At 47.1% G+C, this 22,799-nt stretch overlaps 2 protein-coding genes across 2 annotated transcripts in view; one reads left to right on the top strand and one right to left on the bottom strand.

Annotated features, from left to right (window-relative positions):
- The window catches only part of WEE2 (WEE2 oocyte meiosis inhibiting kinase), an 18,517-nt gene extending 11,928 nt beyond the window's left edge, over positions 1–6,589 (bottom strand). Inside the window, exons 1-3 of the mRNA XM_050324510.1 lie at positions 6,519–6,589; positions 4,269–4,384; positions 2,217–2,595 (exon numbers count right to left, since the gene is read on the bottom strand). Of these exons, the coding sequence (XP_050180467.1) occupies positions 2,217–2,595; positions 4,269–4,342 (453 nt within the window). The 5' untranslated portion in view covers positions 4,343–4,384; positions 6,519–6,589. The remainder of the gene's footprint in view (positions 1–2,216; positions 2,596–4,268; positions 4,385–6,518) is intronic.
- On the top strand, positions 6,453–22,799 carry DENND11 (DENN domain containing 11). Its single transcript, XM_050324515.1, has 9 exons — positions 6,453–6,890; positions 12,220–12,319; positions 13,376–13,534; positions 14,229–14,382; positions 14,624–14,762; positions 15,224–15,355; positions 15,546–15,696; positions 15,894–15,962; positions 17,051–22,799. Exons 1-9 carry the CDS (start codon positions 6,641–6,643, stop codon positions 17,244–17,246), a joined length of 1,350 nt encoding a protein of 449 aa, XP_050180472.1. The 5' UTR covers positions 6,453–6,640; the 3' UTR covers positions 17,247–22,799.

The following is a 22,799-nucleotide window of genomic DNA, read 5'->3' as shown; positions in this document are numbered from 1 at the left end:
CTCAAATACCATTCCAGCCTGTTGATGTGTGCACACATGCAATTCCTGTCTGCTCTACAGGGGCTTCTTTTTTATTTCACAATCCAGCAGACTTGTCTCCCTGTAACATCATCTGAGAGTAGCTGCTGCCATGCAGTGTAGGGCAGCTACCACAGTCAGCTCTAGCAATCTGTTCCAGGATTGAACAAACCTACAAAATGCAATCATCTGCCTCCTGCCACACATCCCAGCTGGGGCTCTGGTGCTCATCTGTCTGCAGTTAGATGTGGCTCTGCTCTCTTACCCTTTCTCTCACCTTGAAATGTTCCAAGATCAGTGCTCCCAGCCTTGTGGATAAGATTTGGGCCCTTTAGAGCCCACCTTATGCAGCATGCTTGGAAACCAAGCCCTTTCTCCCAGACAACAGCAAAGGAAAGGAAATTGTTGATTTTGTGCAATTGCTGCTCACGAGCTACAAGGGGACAAACCACAAAGCAGTGTGTCTTGAAGCATCCAGCCAACATATTAGCTACAGAAGAGCACACACTGAAAGCACCCTTCCACTACCAGCAGCCTGGAAAAGATTCTAGACCTTCCTTGTGGTTTAACTCCAGCCAGCAACTAAGCCTTTGCTTGTGAGCCCTTTGCTCCCAACCCCAGCCCTCCCCCCAGTGGGATAAGGAGGAAAAAGGGGGCTGGGGGTGGGTGGATGTGGGGGGGAAGTAGGTAAAACCTGTGGATTGAGAAAAGAACAGTTTAATTATTAAAATATAATCATTATTATCATTGCAACGAAAAGAGGCAACAAAAAGAGACAAATAAAACCCAGGACAGAGAAGTGATGCACAATACACTTGCTCACCACCCACTGACTGATGCCCAGCCCAGCCCAGCCCATCCCTGAGCACTGATCGGCCCCTCCTGGCTAATTCCCCCCCATTTATACATGGAGCACAACATTCTGTGGTATGAAATATCCTTTGGCTAGTTCCTGGCAGCTGTCCTGGCTATGCTCCACACAGTTTCTTGTGCTTCTGCTCACTGGCAGAGAGCATGGGAAACTGAAAGGTCCTTGACTTTGGGTAAGCACTACTTAGCAACAACTGAAACATCAGTGTGTTAGCAACACTGTTCTCATACTAAATCAAAAAAACACAGTACAGCACCAGCTACCAGGGAGAAAATTAACTCCAGCCAAAACCAAGACAACCTCTCACGTATGTTAAGGTGAGATTTAGGGAGACTTTTCTATAAAGGGTCACTGCAGGAAATTCTTGGAGTGATGCCATTTAGAGCTGCTCCTCCCTAGGGAGCGGCAGGCCACACCTCAGCAAATACTGCCACACAGTTGATCCTATGTGGCCAGAGGATCATCCTTTTCTCTACATAATCAGGTTTCTGCAGGAGGACAGAAGTCAAACCCTAGCTCAGAAGTATTAAAAGGACTGATATTCTGAGCTACCACTTAAGCAAAGGAGTAACCAGTCCATCAGTAGAGCAGAAATATTGAGAGAAGGACCAAGAGGTACAAATCTTGATGGCAAGGAGCCAGTGCACACCCTAAAAATTACCTAGGAACAGAGAAGCTGGTGCTAAGTCTCCATCTGTGATTACAGAAGACAAAAAATGAGTTGTATTATATTCTGTGCAAGAAGTTTCACGGGAAATAGAGGCTGGGATCATTCTCCTAAGAAACTAGCTCTGTAGATAAGTGATCCAGACTTGCCACATAAAGTACATCCCAGCCACAACATTTCCAACTTTCAAGAGAAAACCCACTTGCAAACAAACATGTGCTGAACAGAGCAGTAAGGGCAGCTGCCTATCTCCAAGCTCCCCACAGAATGAGGAGCTTCCTGAAGGGAGACGCATTTATCTCCTACAGAGATGCTATAGACATCCACTCCCCTAAGCAGAGTGTGAAGTGCACAGGGATAGCCAAAGCACATGGTTGCTTGGGGTTTTCTAAGTCAGACTGACTCAATACCAACTAATTGGTTTTAACAACATCTTTAAAGAGAGTCAAGACAATTGCTCCCACACACAGGTTTCTACTCACACCCATAGAACAATCCTTCCTTAGTTCGTGGTCTAGTTTTCTAAAGGAAGAGTACAAGCTCTCAACAGTAATTAAAAAAGCTTTCCACAGAGCTGGAAACAGATCCCCTCACCAACCACACAGTGATGCCACAGCAACACCTTGACTGCTCAGGCAGAGAGTTGATACATGCCATTACCTTGGGAGTGTGGGGGGTGTCACACAGCTGCAGCTTTTTCCAGGGGATGTGCAGTGGTGTCTCGGCTCTGCCCCAGGTCTTGTTCACGGCTGGGGAAGCCTTCAGGGTGGGACTCACCCAGGCTTTCGTCCTGCTCAGGAAAATCTCACTAAACTTTCTCTGAGGGGGGGTTGCTGGCAGAGGACTACTCTCTTGCCACTTCTGGAACTCAGACCTCCTGGGAGGGGTCAAGCTCAGAGAGTCCTCCTCATTTACGCTTCTGTCTTCACTCTCTTCACCACAACTGGAAAAATCCAGCCGCTGAACAAATTCGTCACTGTTGTCCCAGTCACCCATGTCACCACAATGAGACACAGCAGGTATAGCTGACACTGGCCTGCTTTGTAAGAGGGAGAAGGGCAGAAGAAGACAGTGTTTTTACACACATTAACTATCTTTTTGCTTGCTTCATCAAGGACATCGGTTCTGCTGAATGCACTCCCCCACCCCAATCCCTCAAACACAGAAGCCTTAATCACTCATAGGTGTCATTAGACAGCCTTAGGTAACAAAGAGTACCCCAGAATTACCAAGTACAAACCCATTCAGCTACTGCTCATGTAACAACAGATTTTGCCTTTTGTCTTATTGGTGCAAGTCAGATACGACTCAGAAGCCACTACTTTTCCCAGTACAGCTCCAAGAGAACTCCTCCATCCACCAATATTTCATTCACTGTTCTCATCACACAGAGAAACAAAGCCATCCCATCCTAAAAAACAACACACACCAATCCTCCCCTCACCCTTTTCTACCTTAAATTTCTCAACCAGAGAAAAAGAACCCATGGTACATACAGCTGTAAAAGCAGAGGGTGCCCTGAAGAACTACCAGATATGCCCCAAAGAGCCCTTCTCCTCCCCTGGAACTTTTATAACCACCCCAAACACCTGAGCCAATGCTAATGGGAAACATCTGGAGCTTGGCAGCACCTGTCCACAGTTGCCTGGTGGATGAGGGGTTTTGCTGTGGATGTGGGTTTGCTGTGCCTGCAACCAGCTCTGTAGGGAGCCAGAGCTCCCTCTGAATCTGAGTCATCTCCTTGTTTCTGCACACTCCTCCCTTCTCCAGCTTCCTGGGGCCTGTGAGGGGGATGATGTTTGCTGACAGCCATTCTGCCCCATGATAATCCCATCAGAGATCCAGTCTTTGTGGGCTTTACTTGTTTAAGTTGTTAGTCTTTTGGTGATGGGGCACTGTACTTCCTTCTTTTAGGTCTGAATTTCACTTCCTGCACTTAGATGTGTGTTAATTTGGGCAAGAGTTGCAGCCTGCGAGGAGGGGTCAGTAATTTATAATGTATAAATTCATAGTTGTATGATTTATAAGACTTCAGGAGAGAGTTAGGAGCCACACACAGGTTTTCATATGGGTTCCCATGTTGAGGTTTCAAGGGAGAGGAGGGAAAAACTGGCTGTGTTGGTGAAGGCAGCCCCTCAGGTAGGGTGGCTCACTGGGGGCAGATCAATGTCTCCTCTCACTGCACTTCTCTCTAAAAAACAGGGATCTTCTGTGTCTTTGTGAGCCTGAGCTTCGAAGAGGGACTAGAGAGAGTTTTAACTGACTGGGAGCAAGGTTACAGCAGCCTTTTTTTTAGCGTGGAGGAGAACTGCTAGAGGGACTTGCAGAAACTGGAAGTGGCTGCAGCCCAGACAAGACGGGGGTTTGTCAGAACCAGCAACTGCTTTCCTATGCACACACCAAGGAAAATTCCCACCAGAACATAAAGGCACATATTGGTCTGAGGTCTCTCTGCTCTCCTAACCCTTTGTTTGAATGAAAAGTATGTCCATATGGGTCCCTGAAGTTGCCTGTTAAGACTGTGATGAACATTTGATACAGGCGCCCAAAACAGTACCAGGAGGACATGCCAAGAACTCAGCACTGGTTGCTTCTGGCTCAGAGAGCCAGCATTTCTTGTATTCCTAGTGTTTCTTGCAGGCACAGGGCCAGCTGCTGCTGTGCAGCCTCTCTGAGCCTGAAATGCAGCTGCTGTGTCTCCCCGTGCCTTACCCTGAGCGAGGTCCAAAAGCCCGGGAGTGCCAGCGCTGGCTGCTGTTTGCTGTGACGAGCTGTCTCTGCAGCATCTGGCCAGCTGAGATCCAGGACCACTTCAGCACTGCTGTGAGCTGACAGTATTAATTAGATGTTCAGCACTTGGAGTGTTGGGTTGGAATATGTTATCTTAAATCTGAAGAAATAATGTTTTTAGTCCCCATAACTACACGTTCATCAATAACCCAGCAATGAAACTCCCTCAGACCACAGTTTCAATCCCACCTGAAAAAAAAATTTTATTTTTTTTTCTTTTTTGTTTCCCTTGGGATCAATTTTTCTCAGGAGGGATGTGATACATAAAGGAGAAAAGCTGCTGTTTAAAGAAGGCCCAACTTGTTCACCTTGCATCTTCAAAATAAAAGCCACTACATTTTCATTTCATATTTTTTCTGGAGGACTACCCAAAGATCTAATGACAATTTTCTTAGCCTTTGGTTGGAGGGAATAGGTGTTCATTTTATTTTTTCTTCTAAAAGGGTTATATCCCCTGGCCTGATCTTTCCAATTTTGGTGAAATAATAAAGTAGTAAATGTGGCCTTTGGTTTTTGCGTGTATCCAGGAAACAGTGTGCCCTCAGCAGGCCCAGACTGCTGGCCAAAGCAGTATGAATAGCTGTGGTGCCTCCAGATCTCTTGTCCCATGGGGTTTTTTCACCAAAATCCAAGAGCTCAGACAGTGATGACATTTCACATATCCTGGGGCCAGCACTGGCAGCCTCTGCTCCCTGTCACTGGCTGCTCTTCCCACTGCATCCTCTCCCTCAAGCTGGGACAACCCTGGTGTGACTGCACTGCAGAGGGGACCAGGAAGAGCTCTGCATCACAAACAGCTCATGTGGATCATGGAGGAATTCTTATTTGGGATTTGTTTCCTGTCTGGATCACTGGGGACTGACGTTTATGGGCATGAAGGAGAAGAGAGAAATGAGCTGTCACTTTAGCATCGCCAACATGCAAAAATATATTTACCCAAATGAAGCTTGGCACTGTCTATATGGTTAAAGCAAAGCATGTGGCCAAGTATTTGCAAAATCTGGTTTTTCTTTATACAGTAACAAAATATTTTACAGGGTTTGTGTTTTTTTTTTCTTTACCAGTCACCTTCTATGAAAAACTCCATCTGCTAAACACCACCTACTCTGGTCTACAGCTCTGCAAAGTAAACTTGTGCATGGACTCTGTGAAACAAAATGCCCACTCAGTGTTGGAGCTGGATGAAATGAAGCTCACAGCAAATGGATGCTAATGATACCAAAAAAAAAAAAAAAAAAAAAAAAAGGAAAAAACCAAATCCCACTGCTGAGGAAGCTGAATGATGGGTTTCTTAATGGCGTATCGAACGCGCAGAGCTGCTCAACAGGAAAAAAGTTGGACAATTAAGGCTTTTATGACAATATCTTCCTTTTAATTGTGGCCTGCTTAATTGGGTAATTCAATTAATCAGGAAGACCTAGGGAACCAAATTAAACCTAATGACACTTAATGACATTGGTGGTAGCATAACGAGGACGGTAATTACAAAAAGTTGGCTGCCTGTGGATGCCTTGGTCATGCTTGTGTCTCCATCTTTCAAAATTGAGCTGATTCTGCCAGTTCCTTCTAAAAATGTTTCATATCCTCCTGTAGCACATTTGTGCATATATATTCGTATCATATATATATGATGTATGTGTGTATATATATATATATATATACATATCAATATATACTGGATCAGTATCCCTGACTCCTTCAGACTTGGGGCTTGCAGTAGTTTGGGGCTGTGTGAGCCTGCTCTGTTCCTGATCCTGAGGCTGCTCTGCCCAACTCCCTTGGCTGCCCCGGTAGGGTGGCCACGACAGGGCCCCCCGGAGCTTTCCTGCACGGAGGACAGAGCCTGGAGGGACAGAAGGCGGGCAGTGGGAGCAGGCGAAGCACACCGGAGCCGACTGCCCCCAGTCCTCCCGTGCTCCTCCGGTTGCTGCCACGGCGGAGCAGAGCCGGGATTTCCGCCGGGATCTCCCCGGGAAGCCCCGCCCCTCGGAGTCAGGCACCGCCCCCCGGTTCGATCCCATCAGATACCCCGCCCGTCCCGCCCCTGAGGGGCGTGGCCACCCGCGGCCCCGCCCCCCGCCGGTGCGGCGCGGGGGGTGCGGCTCGGATTGGCGCGGCCCGGCTCGGCTGGGCTCGGCTCAGCTCCGCTCCACCCGCTCCATCCCGGCTCACCTGGGCTCGGATCGGCTCATCTCAGCTCCGCTCCACTCGGCGCATCGCAGCCCGGCTCGGCTCGGCTCAGCTCCACTCGGCTCAGCTCGGCTCGGCTCGGCTCGCCCCATCCCGGCCCGGCCATGGTGGAGCGCTCGGACGAGGCACCGCTGCTGTTCTGGGCCGAGGGCCCCGCGGTGTCGGCGCCGCCGCCCGCGGCCGAGCCGGGCAGCGGCGGCAGGAGCAGCAGCGGCGGGCGGCGGATCGGCGGCGGCTGGAGCGCGGCTCCGTGGGACGGCGAGGGGCCGGCGGAGGCGGCGGGGCCGCCGCGGGCGGAGGCGGAGGAGGACCAGATCGTGGCCGTCTTCGTGGTCACCTTCGACCCCCGCACGGGTGAGCGGCGCCGCGGCGCGGGCGGGCCGGGCCTGGGGCTCCCGGCACCGCCGGAGTAAGATGGATGCGGCCAGGGCCGGGCATCCCTCGGGGACCGCTCCCCCCGCATCCCGCCTCCCGAGGACCGCTCCCGCCAGCGCCGCTGGAGCCAGCGGAGAGCGGGCGGCGGGAGCTGGGCTACCCCCTGTCCCCACGGGGGACCGCGGGGGCCGGGGGCGTTTGCGAAAACGGAGCACAAGAGAGATTGCGTTTGGTCTCCATCCCGCCGAGAAGAAGTTCTGGCGGGAGGAAGGCGCCTCGCCTGGCGCCGCTCCGAGGAGAGGGACAGGTGTCTCTACCCCACAGCGGGTCACGGCACAGGGATTTTGGGGACGGCGCTGGGGCACCCGCTGTGCCCCCCACAGGTTCAGGCCGAGCCTCTGGTCACCGCTGCCCGGCGGGCAGCAACCTGTTAGAGCATCTTGAGAGCATCCTTCTGTCTCCGTGGCGTGGCGCAGACCTGCCCGCAGCTATCGGTGATGGATGGTGGTTGTGGCAGGCGTGAATCCGGCAGGCTCGCAGAGCACGATTCCCGGCGGCAGCAGCAGCAGCTCGGCTGTGTATTTCTTAGTGACCAGCGTGTTTAGATGCTGGCCTCTGTTAGGATCTCTGGGACTTCGTGCTTTGGAGTGCTGCAATCCAGGAGGGCACAGGAGAACAGCAAGGGAATGTATTTTCCACTTTTTGCTGCCATATCCATCTCCCTCAGCGCTGTTGGACCTTGGTGTTTTATCACTTCTTTTACTGACAGAGGTTGTTTATTTCAAATCTGTAAATCAGCATTTCAGAAAACGTCTTAACTTTGTTTTCCTAGTCCTGTGCTCCAGCGGTATCCAGAAACAGGATGTTATGACACAGATAGGAAGTTAGCATCTGCCTGGCACCTGTGAGCACGGGTACTACTGTGTGCAGGGATCTGATGTCCTGAGACAGATTGTTGGGTCTTCTGGCTGCCAGGTGCCAGCCTGGGGTAAAAAGGCAAGAGTGGTGCATAGCTGAAAGACTTGGTACAGTGAGAAAGTTTAGGAATCAGCTTGGGAGATTCAGGAGCCCATTTGCATCCAGGTGTGGGAGCGAGCTCCTCCTTCCTCTGTAGACAGGCACTTCCTTAGCAAATCCATAGCAAAAGTACTAGAGACAGGAAAGAGCTCTGTGAAGCACAGTAGGGTTTGTTCTTCAGTGGAAGGGGAAGGTCACAGACATCATGCTCACAAGAGGGCCCAGATAGTAAAGACTGGATGCTGATCTTGAACAGAAAATCCTAAGAAAGCAGTGAAGAGAAGGAAGCCCCAGGTGTGATGTGCTGTCAGAAATGCACACTGCCAGACAGCATGGCTGCTATGTCCTCAAACGCCCAAGGGCTTTCAAGAAGTAATCCCTTCCATACTGCACCAGAGGAAGTGTCTTCAGTTTAGAGGTCAGAGGCTCTTGACTTTTCAAAATCCAAAATGAGATTGGATGCCATCTTTCCAACAGGAGATGGGAAGGGGAGGTGTTTCTCCTAAGTATCCAAAACATGAAAGAGTCTGGATGATTGCAGCAACAGAAGGTTGTCTTTCAATCTGAGAGCATATGCCTTCTACGAAATGGTGAGATTTTCTTGGTTGGCAGAAAGCTGAGCTTTTTCAGGAGTTTGTTTGAACCAGCTGTTGCTTTGAATGAAGTCCAGGGAAAGTTGGGAAACAGCTCTTCTCACATGTGATGTGCAGTTAATGCTGGGTGTCATCAGCCTTGGAGTAGTCTGTCAAGTCCAGGAAGATTCATCCTCCAGCTGCTACTCAGCATGGATGATGAATGTAAGGAGCAGGACAGGACTGTGAGGTACACATGTCAGCTTCACAGGTGGAGAGCAAAGTGCCTTGTGAAGGATGTGGACCTGGAAAAAAGATCTTGAGTGGTGTGAACTTGTTAGGGTCCGAAAGAGGATATGGCAATTCCTGGGTCAACCACATCAGATGGTGTGAAGGACTCCTGTGATGTTCGTAAGAGTATCTGGACCTTGTGTGTGACTTAAAAAAAAATCATCCAGTTAGTGTCTGAGCTGGAAAACCTGCTTGATCCTGGCCAGGACGAGCACAGCAGACCTCCTCTGGCAGCTTGCTGAGGCATATGAAAGGCAGCATCTCTGGTGGTGGCTGGGCTGGTAGTTATGCCAGGTAATGTCTGCTCAACTAGGAGAGCAACTGGGCAGGAGATGTTTTACTGCAGAAGGATGAAGTGGTGACTATGCCAATAAAGAATGTAACGGCTTTACTCCTGAATTTAGAAGGGCTTGAAGCAGACGAGCTCAGTGTACAGCAGTGGAGCATGTGATGAGTTCACAAGGTGAGTTGTGGGGTTGCCAGGTCACTGTTACAGTTCTGTCCCTGTGACTGTGTCAGGGCTCGTGTGAGTGACTGAACTTAAGAGTCAGAGGCAGCTTCTAAATCAGTGGTGCTGTTCTCAGCTCCAGCATGGTGAACCTTGTGGCACTTGAGAAGGAGCTCTCTTCACCACTACTGCAGGGGAGATGGTAATAATCAACTCTGTGGAGGTCCCACATAGTCTGTAATGTATGTAATGGAGAGAGACAAGGAGGGAAGAGAGAGAAGTAATCTGTTTGGCACCAGTGAACATGCAAATATTCTGTTTTTCTGTCCCACATTTCTTCCATGCAGGAAATAGAGCCAGTGTATGGCTAGGTCATACTTTATGCTTCTCCTGTCTTGGCACAACATGGTAGCACTGCACAGCTGGGGACCCTAAAGCTCTTGGGAAACATCTAATGCTGAGGAGGGCCAGGTGATGATCCCCAAATGCTAGTGCAACTATCTTTTTTGTAAGGATGGGAAAATCGAGTGGAAAGAAAATACAGCAGAAAGAGGAAGAACATCCAAAACTTTGCACACCAGAAACTGAGTGTTGGTTCTGACCTGACCTGAGGCTGGGAGATGGCTCCCAAGAGATCAGATCCACAGATTTGACTCTCAGCAAAATCACTCACCCGCTCTCTGACACTGGGTCACTCTCACTTGGAAAGTTTCCTGTGTGCACGAGACCTGCTTTCTCCACGGGAAAGGGCAATGCTTCCTGTTTTTCTGCAACATTGCTCCCTCCTCCCTCCTCCGGTTTCTCAGGCAGGCTGGCAGTCGCTATCGCATCTGGGTGAAGTCTCTCCTTTGTTTGCTCTGCTGTTTCACCAGACCAACTTTCTTATTTTTTTCATCTCTGCGTTTGTTCTCCGACTGCCACGTCGCCCGTGTGTTCCCAGGGCACGGTGGTGTGAGGAACAGCCAGGAGTGCAGGTGCAGGTTGCTCCTGACAGATCCCAGAAAAAAAAAAAAGCTGCACGATATGTGAGTTGGTTTTGTGGTCACATGTAGGGCAAAGATCTGTTTCAAGGCGTCCTTTCCTCATAACTGCTACAGAACAGACATTGTTTGAGCCACGTCCACTTGGACACCTCTGCAGTGGATATGACACCTGACAGTGCTTGTGACTAAACTGAGCAAAGCCAATTCCCTTTGCTGCTGATGGCACTCTTGTATATCGATCTGTTAATCTACAGGTAATCTACCAGTAAATGATCCTCTCTGGTGCAAGGCTTAAAAGCAGATCTGGCCTTAACCGCAATTCTGTGGTTAAGAGACAAGAGACAGTCTCAAGAGCTGAGTTCCTCACTCTTTCAAGGAAGGGCCTTGTGCCTTTAAAAAGAAAAGCAAACAGCCCCCTCCCACCCACAAAACCCCAAACAACAAAAGCCACCATCTATATATAATATGCAAAACCTTCAGGGGACCGCGCAGGCTGACATGATGTCATTGGCTTTCCCTGCCAGCCTTTCACACGCCTCAGAGGCGAAGGCGCTTCACAGCAGAGCTCTGTGGTTTCGCGTGTGATCTCTCAGAGCTGGGCTCGGGGTCACGAGGCTCCTGCTGCTCCCCGGCCAGCCCGGCTCTGCGGGAGAGGTCTCCTTGTGTGGTTAGTTGGATGCAAACTTCTCCTGTTGCCATGCCTAACGCTGCTGGTTTTTTTTGAAGTCCTTGCCAGGCAGGGCTGGGGGAGGTCTGCTGAATACAGAATCTATGTGTGAAGAAAAATAGCCTATTTAAATGTCAGTAGCTAAGCCCAATTCCTGTGTGAGAATGCAGGCATATACTTGTGCAGTATGAGTAATGAGACAAAAGACAGGCTTCATAAATGAGGCCTCATATTTAGATATCTCCAAGAGTCTCAGCTGAGTGTAAGGCCCTTCCAAATGTGTGCTGTTGGTGCAAGCACAGCTGGAATGCTCACCCCAAAGGGCAGGGGAAGGACTGCACCTGTAGGAAGCCCCTTTGTGCTGCATCTGCCATTGCATTATACTGAAGAATGTTTGTTTGCCTTGGTTTTTAAAACTAAACCACATTATTTCAAATAATGTGGGTAACCCTGGAGCACAGCTTGGTGCAGCGGGAGTGCCCAGGTAAGCGGATGAGGCTCTGAAATGCTGGCATGGGAAAGCGTGAGAATTCACCCCTTTTTTTGTCTGTGGTAAACTTGCTGCTGGGCTTCATTTGCTTTAGGGACATTTTGTGACTTCTCTGATATCATCTGTTCCAGGATCAGGCTCCTCAGGTGGCCTTTTCCCCTGAACAACTGCACGCTTTGTGGCTGGCTTGGCAGGTGACAGATGTTTGCTAATCTTGATCTAGCTTGTAGTTTATGTGCTTTTTTGTTTGGTTATTCTAGCATGCACAAACACATTGCAGTACGTGGATTGCCTCAGCCTGCACATGAAGCTTCAACTAACTCCTTCTATCCTAAAGAAAATAGGAGAGGTTTCAGGGAAGTAGTGATGACTGGAAGGATGGCTTAGGGGTTCCTGTTTGACCAGCCCTGCCAAGCAAAGCCAAAGGACAGTATTGGTGGTGGTGTGAGCTACCACAAAAACTCATCCTAAAGAGCAACCGTTTATAGTTTGGGTTCTTTCTGTATGGGACACTCATGTAGACCAAAGCTTATCCACTGTCAGGTAAAATTGTAGCTGCTCTGTGATTAGGCTTATCAAGTATAAGCCCCTAGTCTAGCACTGGCTTCAGAAATGACCCCAAAAGTCCTGCAATATCTGAGTTACAACAGTAAAAAATTTGCATGAGACGCATGGAGTATTGTATGTCAGCTACTGTCAATTTAGGGGTTCAGGAGCTGTGTTAGGGCACACTGCTGGCATCCCAGTGTTATAAAAGCAACAACCTGCTGTTGATGCTCTTTGCACTTTAGAAATGAGTACTGTATTCAAGCTTACCCAAATAACTTTGCTTCTCTGCAGGTAACATGGTGGAGTGGTGTTTACCCCAAGACATAGATTTGGAAGGCGTGGAATTCAAATCCATGGCAAGTGGGTCCCACAAAATCCAGTCAGATTTCATGTGAGTATGTCTGAGCTATGTTATGTTGCTTCTTCCTTTTTGTAGTTGTACATCTAACACCACCATCCCTTAATTCAGAAAATGCAAGCAAAAATACCATCCAGGAAGTTAAGTTCCTGCATAAATGTGCTGCTGAACTGTTTCTAGATGAGCCAAAGATACTTTTCAGACACTTTCAGCACTGTGTCAAGTACCAGCTAGATGCAGGGATCTGCTGTATGACAGCTCTGGCTGTGGAGGCCAACTGGTGAATGGGGCAGGCCAGCTTCTCAGTGGGGTGCAAATTTTAATGTGTATGGGGCAAATTACACTGCACTGCCACTATTGGGACTCTCAGCAGAGGACTAGGGGAAGGGGAAAGAACGACAGAACTGAAATGGGAAGGATTTTGTAGAAACAGGTCTTAGAAAAAGGTTCTTAATTCTGCCAGTGCTTTTGGATCCTTTAAAGGTTCTGATAAACAGTTCTTGCTTGCTTTCTTCTTTGCTAGCTCCTTCCTTCAGCATAAGAATTTTGTGCATTTTGCTAACCCAGTGTTGCAATGCAGCAAAGTTTTGCAATGAACTGCAGTGTCACAATTCCTTTTGGGCAGGAAGAACAGTTACTTTCTCAAAGGTGCATAAACTGAACCCTTGCAGTCAACTAGAGTGTGCTTCAATATGCTGGCACACAAAATATGAGTAGGTAGCTAGACTGTACTCAGAACTGCATGCACTGCAGGCTTCTTCCTTGGAGGGAGGACACTGCATTGACTGAGTGCATCCTCTCTTAGTCTTCCTTCCAAGTTATTTCCTTATTTGCATTCCTTATTGGCCTGTGATGTGGCTGGTAGGAGCTTTAGTGCACTCTTGCCTTAAATATCCTGTCTTGTTCCTGAGATGACTGGGGCACCCAAGGCCTGTCCTCAGCCCTTCAGATAGTAGGGTGGGATTTCAGGGAATTCCTTAAAGAAGAAACTGTGTTCCCAAATCAGTATTTTTAGCAGTGAGTTGCCTTTCATTCTCCATTTTTTTCCTCTTTTTAACATTAACCCTTTTGTCAAACATCTGTCTCCAGTTATTTCCGGAAAGGGCTCTGTTTTGGCCTGGCCTGCTTTGCCAACATGCCTGTGGAGAGTGAGTTAGAGCGTGGTGCCCGCATGAAGTCTGTGGGGATCCTCTCCCCTTCCTACACTCTGCTGTATAGGTACATGCACTTCCTGGAGAACCAGGTCAGGTAAGTTCCCTTGGGAATGGGACTGGCCACTCCCTAGACTGGGAGAGGTAATGTAGCCTCTGTGGAAGGCAGTTTTAGGCGTTGAGTGAGATTCGTCTACAATGCTGTGCTGTGATTTCCTTGAATGATTATTTCTCCAGAAAGTGCTGCAGGTTCACAAGGTGAAGGAGATAAGGAAGCAATTAGCAGCAGTCTGTTCTTTGCTAACAGGCTAGTGAAATGCTATCCAAGCCCTACTTACTTTATGTGGACATAATTGTCCCAGGGAGAGTTGAGAGGACAAGAAGTTCCCCTTTTGTCCTTCTGAAAACCATTTTACTAAGGGCTTGCAAAAGCCTTCTAAACCTATGATGGTGATCTTGGCTAGGTGTGTACTTCAGGTGTGTTGAGTGGATCTAGCAGGGAAAATGGTGACGGTAGAAAAGAAAACTGTTCCTACCTGAGTGTATTGAAAACAGGATCAGTACTGTGCATACACCAGCTCGCTGCTGGCATCAGTCCTGCCCGTGTTCTCTGGCTGCACTGAAAGCTGCTGGTCAATCCTGACACTTTGTCTGCCCTCCTGGATGAGTTTGTGCAACTGAGGCACTTGGGACCCCTTCTGGCTGGGAGATCAGATGTTGGCTGAGGGCAAGGCACTAAATAAATAGTCTGGAGACACTACAGATCTCCCCTTTTTTCCTTTCTTTTCCAGACACCAGCTGGAGATGCCAGGGCACTACTCCCATCTCGAGGCGTTCTATGATGACAAGAAAGGAGTTCTCCCTGACAGCAAGGGTACCCCCGGCTCTCAGCAACCTGTCCACTGGCTGCCTTCCATCCACAGATACATGTACCCAGAGATGAAGGTGAGGCAGGTGCTCTGAGGCCTGCAGGAGCGGTCAGAGCGCTGCTGCTCCTCGCTGGTGTCTCATACGTCTTTATGTAAGCAGTCACTCCTGCGCTTTGTAGGCTGCCTTAGATAAGATTTTGTTACTTGGACTGTTACAAGCTGTGTGCTGGTCTTGCTCCCACATTTAGACTTAGCATCTGTGCATGTGTCCCTGTTTGACCTCTGAGCTGTTTTCTTCCCTTTCCCTCCACCTGCAGATCACACACCCTGCTGGCTGTATGTCTCAGTTCATCAAATTCTTCGGTGAGCAGATCCTTGTCCTCTGGAAGTTTGCCCTGCTGCGCAAGCGCATATTGATATTTTCACCACCCCCGGTTGGAGTTGTCTGCTATAGAGGTATGTTTCCAGGGACACTGCAGAGCTCTGATCTAGTAGGCTGAAGCTTTGCAGAAATGCCTGTGGGTACTGAGGGAAAAGACATCATGCAGGTCTTCAAAATCCATTGTGACCATTCCTCATGAAGATACCATTCACTCTGCATTTAAGCCTTTCCTACAAAATGCTTTTCTTCAGCCCTCTTGAGTAAGAACGTATTTGGCACTGTCAAACACAGTTCCTGTTGGTACAGGACAATAAGAACACTGACTGAATTTGTGGAATCCAGAACATGAGATTCCTACAAGAGAACCGATTATTTCCTATCCAAAACAGGTTGTTGTCACTTGAGAAGCTCTTCAGCTTTCAGAGCTCTAACCATTGTTTCCATAGAAGTGTGTGGGAGGGCTGAGTAAGTGGGGTTCAGATTGCCCTTGAGGGAAAACCAAAAGCATCTCAGGATGTGCTTCTCTTGTCTGCAGTGTATTGCTGCTGTTGCCTTGCAAATGTTTCTCTGCCTGGTCTTGGAGGAACTGTCCCAGAGTCCAAACCATTCTTCTACGTGAATGTGGCAGACATAGAAATGCTGGAGACAGAAGTATCATACGTGGCCTGTAAGTATGATGGATTAGGTGTGATGTTTTTAACTTCAGGCTGCAAAAATGCCTTGAGACACCAGACTGTGGAATAAAACTGATGAGAAATAGGTTGTGCATGGAATGACTAACTATGAGAGCAGGAAAGAACAGCTGGTCTGCTGGGAAAGCAACGTGCTGCTCTGAAAATCTCCTCTGATTTTGGCAGGTACAACAGAAAAGATCTTTGAGCAGAAACGGGATCTCTATGATGTCTATGTGGACAACCAGAATGTAAAGACGCATCACGAGCATCTGCAGCCACTCCTGAAAATTAACAATGCTGACAAGGAGAAGTACCGACGGCTCAACGACCAGAGGTAATAACAGATGTCTGGGTGGTCCTGATCCTGAAAGGAGAGCTGTGTGATAAAGAGGACACTGCTCCTTTGTACTCTATTCCTTGTCTTGGTATTTTCAAAGTATTCCACTGCTTCAGCTCATCTCTGGGAGATTCTGGTCTTCACATAATGCTCTGAGGTTCACTTGTGCAATGAATCTGTCTCCCTTCTCTCAGGCAGATGTTAATGTATTCTCAAGAAGTGGGTGAGGATTGCAGCTCCTGTGAAGAGGACCTTTTCATCTTGTGAGTGGCTATCTCTTGATACTTGGTCTCTGTTAGGTTTAGGGAGACTCCTGTAGTAATTTCATGTTGCACTGGTTTGCCATATTACGAAACATCATGTTTAACATAATTCCATCGTCAGCTTTCTTCCCCAACCGGTTCTTCCTCTTCAGATCATTTTCCTTTCCTTCTGAGAAGCCAATGCAGCTGTATTAGTACTTACTAGGGTCTCTTAAGTGCAGAGAGGGAGAAGTGAATTTTAAAAACACAATCAGAAATACAAGAATCCCCTCCCATTTTTGAAAACAAGCACTATAGGACTTTTCTTGCCAGAACATTTGGTTCAGGAAAGGACAATGTTCATGAGAAGCAGGCACTGTACCATGCTAGGGGCTGTACAGTGTGGAGATAAGACCTGCATGTGAAGGACTGGCCCATTGATGTGGCTGGTATTGCACTTGGCAAAGACAGAGACCAGAACTGGGTGTAGAGTAGGAGGTACGGAATTAGATGAAGACCACACGTCCACCACCTCTGAAGCCCTTCCCTGCCTGTTGCTATTCACAGTCTGCAGCAGGTGAGAAGAAATGGGATGAAACTGTGTGAAGGACTGTTGGGGCAGGGCTCTGATCACTGAGCTGCAGGGATGCAGTCAGAGCTATTTCTGAATAGCCCTGCATGGTTCTAGGAAAGCAAGAGGTAAGAAGTAGTTCTCACTGGTGTGTTCTGCACCAGGAGAATTCATTTACCCACTGGCTTAATAGATGGGTGACAACACTGTTTCCTCATTTACATTATGGGAGATATAGGTCTGATTCACCCAGCTGGTGACCACAAGGCACATGTTAGCTGATAACATGCCTTGATTCTGAGAAGGGAAATGCCTCCCATAAACCAGACAGAGGGAAACACCACTGTAAAGGAAAAGCTAGTGCTTTGTTTATTTCGGGTCATCCATAGGGGAGTGGAAAACTACAGGATCACCCAAGAAGTTGGGATCTCTGGTTAAAGGCAGTTAAATGCCGTTCTGGGGCTCTGCAGCCTGTTTGGTAAATATGCTGCTTTTCTGGAGGTCCAATGCTATCACCTTTGCTGACTTTACCCTACAGGTTTTTCATGGAGCAGAACAACCGCATATTTCAGACGCTGATGGAGGTGTCAGCCAGCCAGGACAAGACACTGACAGCTGACCACGCACGAGGCATGGGCCTGGATCCCCAAGGGGATCGAAGTTTCCTTATGGACTTGCTGGAAGTGTATGGCATTGATGTTATGCTAGTCATTGACAACCCCTGCTGCACTTAAACCAAGGGCAAGAGAGATGGGGAGTAAAGATCACTTTTTAAAGACTACCAGACACTGCTTAGGAGGATCACTGGAACTCACCACAGCCACAGTTATTTAATAACTTTATATGGAGAGTATTTATAATTTTAAAACAAAATGTGATTTTATTTTCTCCCCCTCAACTTCCCAGTGAATACCTGCTCTAGGGCTTTTTCTTTTTTTTTTGTTTTGTTTTCTTTTGTCTCCCTTTCTGTTTCATTCATGTTTTTTTGTTTTGTTTAGCTAGGACCAGTGGCACCTTTGCACCAATCCTCACTGTTGGCAGTGGTAGCTAGGTTTTGCCCTAGCCTGAATACCTGAGGGCTGAACACTTCAGGAAAGCACTTTGTCTGATGACAACCAATGTGAAATGCTATAGCTGAGCTTTCACACTTGACTGGAAAACCCTCCTATCAACTCCCCCTTCCACCTGGGGACTGAAGAGGGCTTCGGCACCGGCTGTTAATGGCCCAGTCTCGTGGTCCCCTACCAAGTTTATTGGTGGGGACAGGTAAACCAATGATAAAACCCAGGACTTCTTCAATCACTCCTCACCCAACTTCTAGCAGCTGAACTGGAGTAAAGCCACCCTTCCTCCTCAACAGGAGAAGCAAGTTTGGGATCAGGGATGCTACAGGATCTCGTGACTTTGCTTACCGGAGCAGCACGGTTTCACTTCCAGCACCTGAGGGGGCATAAACTGGCAAAGACTGCACCTACCTATCTCACAGCTGGAGAGGAACACCATCTCTTCTTAACCCACTCTACCACTTCCTTTGGGTTTTAGTTGCATCACTCCTGCTGCTTTGGTTTAAAATCTTCAAACCAGCAAGACGGTCTCCCATTTAACAGGGACCAACATCACTGAGCCACTTTGCAGACACTGTTCTCCGGCCTCAGCTCAGATGGTGCTGGCTGGACTGGGTACAATAAGTATGCTTTAACTAATGTCACTAGCCCTTCCTTTGTAGCTGATGGTACTTGTCACTCCTGTGCTCTAACACTGTCTGCTGATCCTCCTTTTGATGAGCCTTCAGCACTGCCTGCTGGTATCCTTGGCTTTCAGTGTGAGGCAGAGAGCAGTCTGTGACCTTTCAGCTGGAACAGCTTCGAAGTTTGCAGGAGGGTTCCCTTGGATTTTGGTGTTCTTAACTGGCACAACCACTAGAAGCAATGTCTAACAGAAAGTCTTTCTTTTTCACGGGCAGAACTGTAGAACCAGATGAACAGTGGTTTTTCTTATTTTTATGATGTGGAAAGAATAAGATTCAGTTCATGAAGGACCGGTCATTACCTCCAGGAAGGCTATCCCAGTAAAGAGTAATCCCTTTGCCATGCAAAATCCAAGAATGGTACTGTGGGTTCCAGGTGTGACATACTGCTTTGCCCCAAATCCTTCAGCCAGTAGTCACTCCCCTGCCCCCTTTTTCAAGGCTTTGGATGTTTTTGTACAGAAGAAAACATGCTGCTGCTTGTCAATTGCTCACAACTGTAACATCATCATCCTTAGGAGGTTGCAGAGAAAAAATGGGGAAAGAGGTAAAAACAGCTGAGTATCATTTAATGGAAAGACCAGTCTCTTGCTTAAGAAATGGCTTTGTTTTTAAATTGACACCTCAAGCATAAAAGTGACCCACAATCTGCAAGCTTTTGTTCTCTAACTTCCACTTTAGTTTTAACATCTTGCCTGCAGATACAATCCCTGAGGAAACAGAGCTGGCAATGTATTGCTGTCACTTCCACCAAAAAAACCAAACCTGAAACTAGTCTCTAGGAAATTTTCCTCTGACTTTCTTGATGGTTTGCTACATAGTTCAGCTGTGGTCAGCTGTTAATGACTTTCTATTCTCTTTGTCAGTAGTTCTTTTGCTAAACTAAACAGACCACAAACCTTAAACTTGTTGAAATTTTACAGCCACTGCAGTCAGAGGCTTTCCAACACCCCTGCATTAGGGCACCATGTTCACAAGCTGTTAGAACATGAGGTCCAGTACCCAGCACTGCTAGACCCCACTGAGCAGAACCTCCAGAAATTACCATTTGACATTTATTAAACCTGTTTTCCAGAAACTGGGTCTTCAGTTGTTAGCAGTAGTATGGGTGCAGAAGCATCAAAGCAAGCAGATTATCGTAGAACACCCATGCTACATCCAGCTGGATGGCTATAGCTTATCTGCTCTTCCTTGTAATTTTACTTCTCTACCAAGCCTCTTTTGCCAGGTGACTGCTACAGAAGTCAGGAAGTTGCCTGACAGAACACAGAACAAAAAGATTTCTCTCTCCTAACACTTCCTTATTTGAATTGCTGCAAAAGTACTTTCCACCTGCACTCCTTTTCTAAAAGACACTGCTTTTACTGTTGTTGCATGTGGAAAATGCTTGATAAGTGGGTACACTGTACAAACAAATGGTTATGGCTTAGGACATGAAGGCCTGTTCATGAGGCTGGTTTTGCATGGAACCAGTTTAACTGAGTCTTATCATTCCAGGAGATAACATAATTCAAGGTAAAACAGTTAAGTGCAGACATTTAAAATACATTTAAAAAGCAACTCAATAGTTGCTTTGCTGAATGCTAGCAGCTGGATGGGAGAGAATTACCTGGTTATTTTGAATTAAAAGAGGGAGGAAAGTGTGGCATAACTTAGGATATTGCTGATTAGTATGAAATCCTCCATTCAAAGTACTTTGCCTTTACAGTGGTGCCTTTTGTTTCTTTGGTTTAACACCTCTGGTTAGTTGCTGTGATCAGAGCCCAGGCTGAATGGTGGTTACAGTAACCAGGGGTATCCTGTGCCCTGGTAGCCAGTCCCAGTCATTGTACAGCCATTGCAGGTTCTCAGCTGGTACTTGCTTGAGTTTAACCAGGAGAACAAGAGCCTCATAACTGTATCTTAAGTCAAGCTGCACTAGAAATGGATCACTGAGCAATGAATTATTACTACTTTTACTACCTAGATTGAAGGGTAAAGCTTGGGAGAGAAGGAAAAGCTGGATTTGCAATCTGAACAAGGGACACACACCAGACATTTAAATTATCCAAAAGCCTTCTCACTGCAAGGTTAGGCCAAGCTGCATAAAACCAATTAAGAATTATAATGGATACCAGGAGAAAGGCACTTTATGGAATCAGAATTCAGATTTGTCTTACAGACCTTCTTTTCCAGCATACATGAAGGAGTTACTGCAATGTATCTTAGGAGCTAATGGTCATCTGTCTCAGGAGTCCTCGCCTGTCCAGCACCCTTAGGGGCAGAAGAAAGTTGTATCACCTTTTCAAGAGAAAGTACCTTACTGTACAGGTTATTCTGTAAAGCAGAGTTATGGTAATACTTCCTCCTTTTTAAAAACTGTTCAAGTTAATGAGCAAAAAGCTGGGAGTAGCTGTGGTCCTCTTAGTGACAGACTACGCAAGGGACAGGGAAGCTTCACTCTGGGAGGTGGAAAGGCAGGGGTTTCTGGAATAGCAGGGCAAGAGCACTCTGTCCTAACATAAAAGTCTAGGTACAAAGCATGCACACTAACCCAAACTCTTGTCCTAGCCCTTACTTCTAAGTTAGCTGCTGTCTTCTTTCCACCTCCCCAAAGCCAGCGGTGTAGTGATTATAGGAGAAGTCAACATAAATGCCCATTTTGAGGGAGTCAAATGTACTGACTTAACAGTGTGATCTGTCTGTCTAAAACAGGTGGTACTAAATGCCTGTGAACAAGGATTTCAGGTCTTGGCTAATGCAACACACCCATTTAAATGGGAATGTTTAATTGTGGTCAAAATAAACAGGTGCCTTGGGCTGGTCCATCATTAGGTTGTTATCCTTCCTTTTTATTTTTGTTACAGTATTTTAAGCCCTCCTAAAATGGACTGTAGGTTTAAGCCAGAGTAAGTGTTTTCATTAGTGGGACCTAGGATTCTACTCCTCCTTCCTGTCTTGGGAGTTTGTACAAAGAGGTTTTCTGTGTTGCTGTCAGACAGAAACATGAGAACTGAATCCTTTTCTCAACACTGTAGATAGCGGGTTCAGCCCCTGCTTATTTTATGTAATGTTTGCCTCACACCTCCCCTCTGAACGTTGCAGTTTAGAGGTCTAGAACCACCCCATACTGGAAGAACCCTGAACTGCAGAAGGAGGAAAATTACTTGAAGGGTATTTATACAAGCTACTCAACTTATGCTGATATGAATATTTAAATATCAGCCTGTGTCTCAGATGATACTTGGTACTTTAACATCAGAACAGCATTAACAACACCAATTCTGAAGGGAGATCTTGGTTACTCTCAAGCAAGGAATCACATTGCAATGGGAGCTGTGCATCTGATGCTATGGAAGAGAACTAATTGTTTTCCCTGTAAAATGCTACAGATGAACAAGGAGCTAGTTCTTATCATCTCCCCCCTTGCAGCAGGCTGGTTGTAGTTCTAACAGCTCTGAAGTTGTTTGCATCTTGCAGATGTGTGGTTGCTCCCTGTGGCTCTGTAGAGAAACTGCTTACTAAAAACATGGGTATTTTTTAAAACAATTAAAGCTTACCTTTTTGAAATGGCTACTGCCTTGTCTTTCCTGCCACTTGAGAAAAAACATATTGCTGATTTTATTACAGAAATATCAGCTTAAGGAAAAACTCTGTTGGTGGGAATTGCCCCGACTCTGAATGAGCCAGTGGCTGCAGGGCAACATCCCAGGTGTCTCTGTGGCAAGCAAAAAGAGCAGAGCACAGCCAACATGTTCCTTGGAGAGTGACCCAGGGGGTCCACTGGGCACTCTTAATTGCTGCAAACCAAAAGAAAGACAGCACAAAACAGGACCTATCACCAGCATTACTACTGAAAAGAACTAGCAGGCTTCTACTCCCTGAGATCTTAGTCACGAATGGTTAGGGTTGGAAGGGGCTTTAAAGATCATCTAGTTTAGGTAATTAGTTTCTCCACAGAATAGTCCAGGGAAGGAGAGCAATCAGTGTAGTTCCAGCATCATGCAGAAACCCAACCCTGCTTCCCCTTTCAAGGCATTTTTCCTTTATGAAGTCTCCAGCAGAGGATGCCAGTGGAGCAGCGTGTAGCCAAGAATGCAGTCTTTAAAAAAAGCAGCTGGAAGTCAAGTCACTAAAGTTCGTATTTTGATTACAGCAAAGAGTCAGCAGATAACCTTAGACTGGATCACAGTGTAACACAGGGACTACAGACAAGCAAGTCACATCAGAAAAACAAGGGGAATGAATTCTTCTTCTTCCAGTAAGCAAGGCAGAATCATGTGAATTTATAAGCTACAATGAGAAGGGCAACACATAACCTTGCCTAAGTCAATACTTCCTTTCAGCAATTAAAGAAAAGCTATAAACAAAATCTCAGAAAAGCAACAAAACTAATTAAGGTACTGAGGCTCAAGGGGATATAGATTGCATACGGAGTGGTGAGCACTGTTTACATTAGAAGAGAGCAACCAGACACAATGAATAATAAAAATTATTTGGATGCCCTTATTTGTGTTATATTACTACAGGAATAAAAGGAATACTTACAAAAGAAGACTCA

The sequence above is a fragment of the Myiozetetes cayanensis genome, unplaced genomic scaffold (genome assembly GCF_022539395.1).
Source record: "Myiozetetes cayanensis isolate MyiCay16 unplaced genomic scaffold, myiCay2020 scf3, whole genome shotgun sequence".
NCBI classification, from domain to species: domain Eukaryota; kingdom Metazoa; phylum Chordata; class Aves; order Passeriformes; family Tyrannidae; genus Myiozetetes; species Myiozetetes cayanensis.
The sequence above is the reverse complement of the archived record's forward strand: the minus strand, read 5'-3'. Positions and strand labels throughout refer to the sequence as shown.

What these genes read in the sequence shown, in the direction of transcription:
- DENND11 (XM_050324515.1), top strand. Translation starts at nt 6,641, where the DNA reads ATGGTGGAGCGCTCGGACGAGGCACCGCTGCTGTTCTGGGCCGAGGGC. An exon ending in CACCTTCGACCCCCGCACGG is followed by an intron (nt 6,891 to 12,219) that starts GTGAGCGGCGCC and finishes GCTTCTCTGCAG; the next exon opens with GTAACATGGTGGAGTGGTGT. An exon ending in ACATGTACCCAGAGATGAAG is followed by an intron (nt 14,383 to 14,623) that starts GTGAGGCAGGTG and finishes CTCCACCTGCAG; the next exon opens with ATCACACACCCTGCTGGCTG.